General features: G+C 40.9%; 1 protein-coding gene across 1 annotated transcript; it reads left to right on the forward strand.

The window, feature by feature from the left end:
- Positions 1-3,337: 3,337 nt before the first annotated feature.
- dhrs1 (dehydrogenase/reductase (SDR family) member 1) lies at positions 3,338-9,958 on the forward strand. Its single transcript, XM_029623061.2, has 9 exons — positions 3,338-3,466; positions 3,908-4,054; positions 4,272-4,415; positions 4,610-4,689; positions 4,892-5,024; positions 5,254-5,397; positions 6,467-6,536; positions 8,583-8,663; positions 9,226-9,958. Exons 2-9 carry the CDS (start codon positions 3,911-3,913, stop codon positions 9,360-9,362), a joined length of 933 nt encoding a protein of 310 aa, XP_029478921.1. The 5' UTR covers positions 3,338-3,466; positions 3,908-3,910; the 3' UTR covers positions 9,363-9,958.
- The last annotated feature ends 869 nt before the right edge of the window (positions 9,959-10,827 follow it).

Consider the following 10,827-nt stretch of genomic DNA (forward strand, 5'->3'; position numbering starts at 1 on the left):
TCTTAAAATAGGGCTACTTAATGTTAGATCCCTTACTTCAAAGGCAATTATATTCAATGAACTAATCACTGATCATAATCTTGATGTGATTGGCCTGACTGAAACATGGCTTAAGCCTGATCAATTTACTGTGTTAAATGAGGCCTCACCTCCTGGTTACACTAGTGACCATATCCCCCGTGCATCCCGCAAAGGCGGAGGTGTTGCTAACATTTACGATAGCAAATTTCAATTTACAAAAAAAAAAAAAGACGTTTTTCGTCTTTTGAGCTTCTAGTCATGAAATCTATGCAGCCTACTCAATCTCTTTTAGCTACTGTTTACAGGCCTTCTGGGCCATAAAACAGCGTTCCTCATTAAGTTCCCTGAATTCCTATCGGAGCTTGTAGTCATAGCAGATAATATTCAAATTTTTGGTGACTTTAATATTCACATGGAAAAGTCCACAGATCCACTCCAAAAGGCTTTCGGAGCCATCATCGACTCAGTGGGTTTTGTCTAACATGTCTCTGGACCTACTCACTGTCACAGTCATACTCTGTACCTAGTTTTGTCCCATGGAATAAATGTTGTGGATCTTAATGTTTTTCCTCATAATCCTGGACTATCGGACCACCATTTTATTTAGTTTACAATTGCAACAAATAATCTGCTCAGACCCCAACCAAGGAGCATCAAAAGTCGTGCTATAAATTCACAGACAACACAAAGATTCCTTGACGCCCTTCCAGACTCCCTCTGCCTACCCAAGGACGCCAGAGGACAAAAATCAGTTAACCACCTGACCGAGGAACTCAATTTAACCTTGCGCAATACCCTAGATGCAGTTGCACCCCTAAAAACATTACTCATAGGAAATAGCTCCCTGGTATACAGAAAATACCCGAGCTCTGAAGCAAGCTTCCTGAAAATTGGAACGGAAATGGCGCCACACCAAACTGGAAGTCTTCCGACTAGCTTGGAAAGACAGTACCGTGCAGTATCGAAAAGCCCTTACTGCTGCTCGATCATCCTATTTTTCCAACTTAATTGAGGAAAATAAGAACAATCCTAAATGTATTTTTGATACTGTCGCAAAGCTAACTAAAAAGCAGCATTCCCCAAGTGAGGATGGCTTTCACTTCAGCAGTAATAAATTCATGAACTTTGAGGAAAAGATCTAACCCATCACACCACTCTTATTAATCAATCAAATAAAACAGCCTTTATATACTCTGTGTCCCAGTATTTCTATGCATGTCATTTCTGTGGGTGAATTATGAAACAATTACTGTATGCAGATGTGCCATAAATTGTGATGTAGATTTGTTTTTGCCATTGCTTGATCTATTTTAAATGTAAGAATATGATGCAGATTAACTTTAGTTGGTAACTATGGAAACAAATAGAAATGTAATGAAAAAAGTTTTCAATATCCAACTTTATCCTCAGCAAAACTTTTACAGTACACTCTTAGAAAAAAAGGTGCTATCTAGGACCTAAAATGGTTATTCGGCTGTCCCCATAGGCGAACCCTTTGAAGAACCCTGTTTGGATCCAGGTAGAACCCTTTTGGTTTCAGGTAGAATCCTTTTGTGTTCTATGTAGGACCCTTTCCACAGAGGGTTCTACATGGAAACCAAAAGGGTTCTTTGTGGAACCAAAAAATGTTTAAAAAAAAAAGGACAGCTGAAGAACCCTTTTGTAATCCTTTTTTCTAAGAGTGTAGGTAATAAGCTGTAGTCAGGTGGTCATTACCAGGTTATGATGAGGTCTTAACTATGACCAGTAGGCTACATAATATAACACATAATATAGTGGTCAGAATTATGACCAGCTGGTCAGATAGAGGTCACAATTATGACCAACTGGTTGTATGGCGGTCAGAAAAAGACGTCATATTCTGGTCAGTAAAAAGGCGACTAGAATAAGATGTCAGAAAAATACGTCTTTCAACCAGGTTTTGCCGACTGGTCATATGGTTGTCAGAAAAATATCATTTTTCAACCAGTTAGCGACCAGATTTGGATGTCATACTGATGTCTTTTCAACCACGTTTTTCCCACTAGGTATGCAATGAGAGGGGCGAGAAATCAAATCAAATAACATTTTATTTGTCACATGGGCTGAATACAACAGGTGCAGACCTTACCGTGAAATGCTTACTTACAAGCCCTTAACCAACAATGCAGTTCAAGAAAGAGTAAAGAAAATATTTACTAAATAAACTAAAGTAAAAATTAAAAAATTCAATAACAATAACGAGGCTATATACAGGGGGTACCGGTACAGAGTCAATGTGCGGGGGTACAGGTTAGTCGAGGTAATTTGTACATGTAGGTAGGGGTAAAGTGACCACGCATTGATAATAAACCGTGAGTAGCAGGAGTTAAAAACAATGTAAATAGTCCGGGTGGACATTTGATTAATTGTTCAGCAGTCTTATGGCTTGGGGGTAGAAGCTGTTAAGGTCTTTTGGACCTAGACTTGGCGCTCCGGTCCCGCTTACCGTGCGGTAGCAGAGAGAACAGTCAATGACTTTGGTGCCTGGAATCTTTGACCATTTTTTGGGCCTTCATCTGACACCGCCTAGTCCGCCTAGGTCCTGGATGGCGGGAAGACCCAGTGATGTACTGGACCGTACGCACTATCATCTGTAGCGCCTTACGGTCGGATGCCGAGGAGTTGCCATACCAGGCGGTGATGCAACTGGTCAGGATGCTCTCGATGGTGCAGCTGTAGAACTTTTTGAGGATCGGGGGACCCATGCCACATCTTTTCAGTCTCCTGAGGGGGAAAAGGGGTTGTCGTGCCCTCTTAACGACTGTCTTAGTGTGTTTGGACCATGATAGTTTGTTGGTGATGTGGACATCAAGGAACTTGAAACTCTTGACCCGCTCCACTACAGCCCTGTCGATGTGAAGCGGGGCTGATCAGGCCTACCACTGTTGTGCAAAGTACAGATGAGACAACCAACATAAAAAAAATGCATTTTACATTCCAACAGGCAGACCATGAGGACAGGTATAATTTGTTCTCAGAACAGGGTGCCAATATTTACGTTTATGACATTTCCCCACTACCCCTGGGTGTGTGGTGTGGACATATAACACAAAGTTAGCCTAAGATAGAAATATTGACGTAGTTTCACAGGTAATTTGAGTTCCCCACAAAGATCAAATTTCTCCAAAACATAAGGACGATCTTTACCGTTTATGATTATATTTATGTTTTTGTGTAACTTAGGTCTACCATTTCTCTGCTCTTAAGGTTGGGTTGGACGCACTTTTATTGTACAGTACAATTGAATCTAGGTGCTCATATTATGAACATTACGGTAGTTGAGGCACTGTTACATGGGCTGATTTTCATATCAGTGCGTATACTTGGCCATGTACATACTCAAACACTCCACCATATTATCGACTGGCGATACAAGAGGAATCTCAAGCAACTGTTTACGCCAACGTTTTGAAACTGATAAGAGGTAAAACAACAATAGTACAGGATTATTTTAGGACGTGATTGAAAAATGCGGCTACGTTTTTTGTTTGTTATATAAAGGGCAGTAAAAGAGTGTGTTATTTTTCTTGTTTGGTAACGTTAACCGACCAAACCTTAGTTAATTAAGGCGATATGTTAAGCGTGTTTTGGTCTTTCTCGCTCAATCGCTCGTTTACCAAATGATGCTCTTGTCATAATGTAACATTAAGTGTAACCAAACACGGTATTATACTGAGGTCCAGAATGACGTCGTTACCCACTATACTTGTCAAAAGGAGGCGCAATATCCTGATATTTTTTTAACCGTATTTTCCTACAGTGTAGGCCCAGGCAAGATTAATGTATGCTGTTTGCAAAAGTTTCAAACATCACAACTTAAATTCACCATCCATTTTAATTCCCTTCCCTTTTCCCCCCTCATCAGCTAATGGCCCTCTCAGGCTGGGTGTGTTTGGTGACAGGTGCCTCTCGCGGCATTGGAAGAGGCATTGCCCTGCAGCTGTCAGAGGCGGGAGCTACCGTTTACATCACTGGCCGCCAGGAGGAGACCTTGAAGGAAACTGCTGCTCAGGTGAACATTCATACTTTCATGTGTACTAAATGTCCCTAGTAAACATGAAAGCTTAATGGAGGTCCCGTGAGAAAGGTGACAAACAAGGCTGAAAGATATTTCCTCTGAATACTGTTGTTGGGGGGGGGGTCAGAGAGACAATTAGAAGACATAGAGACCACTATGTTGTTTGGTGGAAGACTAATTAACCACTTTCCTTCTCCAATCTCAATGGCAGGTGACGGAGAGGGGTGGGAACTGTGTGCCAGTTGTATGTGATTCTTCAAGTGATGAAGACCTCAAATATCTATTTGATCAAATCCAACGTGAGCAGAATGGCAGACTGGACATCCTAGTGAACAACGCCTATGCTGGTGTACAGGTCAGTGACATCGTTGCAGGGAAAACTGTCAATAGACTACATGGCAATAAGTTATTGACAGGGTTTGAAAAAACGACACCGGTTGTTTGAAGTGACATCAGCGTATGGAGAGGGAATTTCAATCACTTATCAAAAAAAGTGTAAAAAGTCTTTATGACTAATGACGATGATGATGATTTGTGATGTTATTTCAGACCATTTTCACTAACATGGGGAAGAAGTTCTGGGAAACCGATCCAACCGTATGGGATTCCATGAACAACAGTGGCCTTAGGTACTCTCTCATTTGTTTAGTAAGGTCTTGCTTTGAACTGCACCCTAATTGCCGTGTTTCACTCTCTATGTTCTGATGGGCAGACCGCTTTCAGCTCCTGACAGTCAACTCCACCTTATACTCACAAGTCAGTAGCAGATAAGTAGACAACAGTGCTTTGGTTATCTGTACATTTTGACACTTTGCCTTTATTATCCGTCAGGGGACACTATTTCTGCTCAGTGTATGCTTCGCGGATGATGGTGGCACAGGGCAGGGGCTTGATTGTGGTCATCTCTTCTATGGGAGGGTTGAGGTATCTCTTCAACGTGTCATATGGGGTTGGTAAGGCTGCGGTGAGTTCTGCCATCTCTGTGCTCCTAATTGTTAATTATCTGCTCACCTCAATGACATGTCCTATGTTTAGTGTAAATAACTGTGGTCATCCAAAGTAACACAGATCTTGAACATATCACTCCCTCTTTAAGTTCAAGTTCATGTGTTGCTGTTTGTTCAACTTTAAACAAGTGCATTTGATGCTTTATTTGATCTCAGCTCTGATACTCTAATCCATATCCTCTCCAGTGTGACAGGCTAGCTGCAGACACAGCAGTTGAGCTGAGAAGCAGGGGAGTGGCCTCTGTCAGCCTGTGGCCGGGAGCAGTTCAGACAGAGTTGGTGTCTCAACTCGTCATTGAGAAGGATGCTACACCGGACGTTGATCCTAAGGTAGATGATAAACCATTAGACAGGGCCTAAAATGTACTTTTTGGTTCACCGGCCACTGTGGCAAGTAGATTTTAAAAATCTACCCTTTAAGGGCGGGAGGTTACCATGGTAATGGGGCCACTGTGTGTGTGTGTGTGAGATGGGATCTGACTAGGGCGTCTCCACTATCAGCTAAAGCAGCAGACTCAAACTAACTTTGAAAAACAACCTGAGCTTTTGAACAAAACTATATCAATAGCCAGTGTAACTGGTGTGAAATGGCTAGCTAGTTAGCGGGGTGCGCGCTAATAGCGTTTAAATCGGTGACGTCACTTGCTCTGAGACCTTGAAGTAGTTGTTTCCCTTGCTCTGCTTTTGTGGAGCGATGGGTAACGATGCTTTGTGAGAGGCAGTTGTTGATATGTGCAGAGGGTCCCTGGTTCGAGCCCAGGTAAGGGCGAGGAAAGGGATGGAAAGAACTGTACACTAAGAAACACGAGGACAAAGTCTCACTTTGTAGACTTTCGTGTAAATTAGACCAACTTTTATGCCTGTGCACAGCGCCTACAAAAAATGAATCTATCAGTACTTCACTCAAGAATGCACAGCTCTCCATCCAGTCGGTGTTGCTGCGTGAGGGGGATATAGGATTCGTATTTATTTTGTGTAACTAGCAGATATGAAAGAAAACAGCAGAAATACAGGTACTGCAGCATTTTCCTCACAACATGTACATGTGCTCATATTTGACTTTTGACTATTTTTATTCGCAAATGTCATGCTCGCACTGTAGAGCCTGGCAAATTGACCAACCGCCAACATGGCTGGTGAAATAGATATTCTTACCTGCCAATACTTAAATCTACCTGCATCTGTTCATTTTATGCCTTGATTAGAGTATTGCCATTCTGTATGGGTGGTTTGAGAGACTGATGCAGTTTTCTCCAAGTTCAGTAACCTGAAAATAAGGCTGTGCGGCTTGTGCACCAGATTATTTGCTAAATTATATATTTTCATAGGCTTTACTAGTTCTTATTCTCTCTTACTGTATTGAGTTTGTGCAAATGACATAACTCCCTGTTTCTCTCAGTACAGAGCCTTCTTTGCCAATGGAGAAACCACAGAGCTGAGTGGGAAGTGCATTGTTGAGCTGGCGAAAGGTACATTATGCTACAGCATGTACATGACCATGCAGCATTACATTTCTACAGTTGATAATAAAGCAAAAGTAGCTTCTAAGCAAAATACAATTTCTCAAGCAAGAATTTAGCTATGACTGTCTGGGAGTGGCCTGAGAGAGGGGTCTAATTGGATGAGCCTAATGGGAGGGTTGTGTAACCTGAAAAATAGATTTTATTGCCAGGGAGGATGGCAAACTCTCTTTGTTATTGGTCTATTAACTTATACCGTGACGTCCAAAAACCCCACTCAGCCAAACAAGCTGAAATTTCAGGCGATCTTTTCATGCAGCTCTTACACTAAAAGTGTAAACATTTTAGCAGTCGTGCTTATCCAGAGCGACTTACAGTAGTGAGTGCATACATTTTCATACTGGTCCCCCATGGGCATTGAACCCACAACCAACTGAGCTACACGAAACCATCATTTTCACAATTTTACAGTATTATTGCAAACTCATAGTGTGGATACATACATACATACATATACAGTTGAAGTCGGAAGTTTTTCAACCGCTCCACAAATTTCTTGTTAACGAACTATAGTTTTGGCAAGTCGGTTAGGACATCTACTTTGTGCATGACACAAGTCATTTTTCCAACAATTGTTTACAGACAGATTATTTCACTTATAATTCACTGTATCACAATTCCAGTGGGTCAGAAGTTTACATACACTAAATTGACTGTACCTTTAAACAGCTTTGAAAATTCCAGAAAATGATGTCATGGCTTCTGAAGCTTCTGATAGGCTAATTGACATCATTTGAGTCAATTGGAGGTGTACCTGTTGATGTATTTCAAGGTCTACCTTCCAACTCAGTGCCTCTTTGCTTGACATCATTGGAAAATCAAAAGAAATCAGCCAAGACCTCAGAAACAAAATTGTAGACCTCCACAAGTCTGGTTCATCCTTGAGAGCAATTTCCAAACGCCTGAAAGTACCAAGTTAATCTGTACAAACAATAGTACGTAAGTATAAACACCATGGGACCACGCAACCGTCATACCGCTATGGAAGGAGATGCGTTCTGTCTCCTAGAGATTAACGTACTTTGGTGCGAAATGTGCAAATCAATCCCAGAACAACAGCAAAGGACCTTGTGAAGATGCTGGAGGAAACAGGTACAAAAGTAAAAACGAGTCCTATATTGACAACCTGAAAGGCCGGTGCTGTGGTGGTGGTGGTGCTTTGCTGCAGGAGGTACTGGTGCACTTCACAAAATAGATGGCATCATGAGATGGTAAAATTATGTGGATATATTGAAGCAACATCTCAAGACATCAGTCAGGAAGTTAACGCTTGGTCACAAATGGGTCTTCCAAATATACAATGACCCCAGTCATACTTCCAAAGTTGTGGCGAAATTGGTTAAGGACAACAAAGTCAAGGTATTGTAGTGACCATCACAAAGCCCTGACCTCAATCCCATAGAAAATCTGTGGGCAGAACTGAAAAAGTGTATGTGAGCAAGGAGGTCTACAAACCTGACTAAGTTACACCAGCTCTGTCAGGAGGAATGGGCCAAAATCCACCGAACTTATTGTGGGAAGCTTGTGGATGGCTACCCAAAACATTTGACCAAAGTCAAACAATTTGAAGGCGATGCTACCAAATACTAATTGAGTGTATGTAAACTTCTGACCCACTGGGAATGTGATGAAAGAAATAAAAGCTGAAATAAATAGTTCTCTCTACTATAATTCTGACATTTCACATTCTTAAAATAAAGTGGTGATCCTAACTGACCTAAGACGGGGAATTTTTACTAGGATTAAATGTCAGAAATTGTGAAACTGATTATAAATGTATTTGGCTGTGGTGTATGTAAACTTCCAACTTCAACTGTATATGTAAACACAGGAAAATCACTTTTTTTGACAGCACGGCCCCTTTAACAAAACAGACTGACTATCATTTGAAGATTACATTGTTTTAGATCTGGACTTTCACCTTTACTGTTTCGATTTGCAGATTTGTCATTCCAAAGTTTCATTTGTGTTTTGCATTCTCTTTTCGATTTGAAGATAAAAACCTGATGTCGCTGTCAGGAAAAGTGTTGATGACCTGTGACCTGTCTAGGCGATACGGAATACAAGATGTTGACGGTAAAATATCACTCCCATCACTAATTTTAGTTAAGTGAACGGTGATCATGCACATTTCCAATAGGCTAAATATCGAGGATAGGCTATTATTTGAATGCTGGTGACATGATGATCGGTGCTTGGCTGACGATTATCATATACAATTATATTGCTCTTAAGCCATATACCATCATATAACCCCCTGTCCACTTAATCAGCCAACTCTGGTCTAGAGAGCATGTGCCAAAACCAGATTGGGCAAGTTTGCTATTTATTGCAACATTTTTTGTGGCAAAACCATTGTTAGAGTTGAAAATGCAATGTAAACCCATTTAACTTGTCTTTTATTCAGTGCATTTGAACTTATGTGCGCTCTGTCATCATGCACAGCCTTTTATCTGCAACAAGTCTGTGCATATTTTACAATATTCACATGAAAATCTGTCGCCAATTGGATGGAAACCTAGCTATTGTAGTGTGTGTATATCCCCCTCAAAAGATATCTATTTGCATGCAGAACTGTACATAGGCCTTCACAACACACTGTCTTAATCTTTTACATACTACTTCCTCTTTCTTTCAGGCCGCAGTGTGACTGACTACACCTCCCTTAAATTCCTGCTGACCCAGGTCCCATATCTTTCCTGGCTCTCCTCGATTGTACCCTCATTCTTCCGGGTTCCTCGGTTTGTACTTACCCTCACCAACGGACGTTTCTGAGCCACCCCAAACTCCCCTGTGACACATAGATTACTGCAGTGTCAGTAATCTACATTTATATGGTATTCCTATACATAGAATACTAAATAATTTATAATTCTGTGTTCGTATGCATAAGAAGGATCTGCACCAGTATTATGAATATTACAAGAGTTTATAAGCTTGTATGTGATTAAACTTGCCTATTGCCTCTGACATACATTGGGAAATGCCCCATACAGTACATGTCAAAACCTATGAGTGGAATGGTATCCAAAACATCAAACACATGGTTTCCATGTGATTGATGCCATTCCATTCTCTCTGTTCCAGCCATTATTATGATATGTCCTCACCTTAATTAACAGTTTAAACAAAAGGACTGATAACTTTCTTTGACAAAATGCTATTTTTTGGGGGTTGATCAAAATGAAGGTATGCTGAATTTAAAATTTTAAAAATGAAGGAAATATTCAGTATAGTGTTATAGTCATACCTTCATCATATGAAGAGAAATTCCAGCAGTGACGTTTTGCTGCATTTAAAAACACTAAGCAAATGTGAATGCATTTTGTAATACTGATAAGTAAATAAAAGTATATACATTCCTATACCAACTTTTTTTTGATACTATTTGTTATGTCTGTGAAGCAGGCACTTTACTTTTCACTCATCTAGCAAACTGGGGCCATACTTGCGAACATTAGAAACAGTTTATCCGGGTTTTGCCGGGATTTATTTTCTGTTTTTGCAAGCTGACTTCGGTTACCAGCTGGACGGTGTTTCCTCTGACACATTGGTGCGGCTGGCTTCCGGGTTAAGCGAGCGGTGTGTCAAGAACGAGTGCGGCTTGGCAGGGTTGTGCTTTGGAGGACGCAAGGCTCTCGTCTTTCGCCTCGCCCAAGTCCGTAGGGGAGTTGCAGCCACAGGACAAGACTAACTACCAATTGGATATTATGAAAAAGGGGTAAAAGTAGGCCCCACCCAATTCTTTTCTTCTCCATCTCAAAATGCGCATCAGCCAATTAAAATCGTTGATTTTACTTGAACGTGATGGGTTACATTGTAGCTGGGCCCATCAGATACATTTGTACACGTCAAATATGGTGGATAAATAAGAGTTTACTCAGGCCGTTTAACATGAGAAAACTTGTCAGGGTCCTGTCTGTGTAATTTAGTGGGCGTTTCCTCTCTGTTCTCGCGTGAGTTCACAGTTCGGCCATAATATCTAGGATGCTGCTTGGGTCGTGTCTAATGATGTGTATAAACCCTGGATGACTGATTTGAAGCCACCGCACAGCCTTTATGGTACTCCTCAATTGTCTTTTTTTTGGGGGGGGGGTGCTATAGAAATGCATTTATTCATGTCTGCATTTGTTTTTGACACATTTATTCTATTACAGACACCTTAATGTGTACTTTTATATTTTATTATGTGAGCTAAACATAAAAATATATAAACATTTTTGTTGTTGTTGAGAGTACT

The sequence above is a fragment of the Oncorhynchus nerka genome, linkage group LG20 (assembly GCF_034236695.1).
Source record: "Oncorhynchus nerka isolate Pitt River linkage group LG20, Oner_Uvic_2.0, whole genome shotgun sequence".
NCBI lineage: Eukaryota > Metazoa > Chordata > Actinopteri > Salmoniformes > Salmonidae > Oncorhynchus > Oncorhynchus nerka.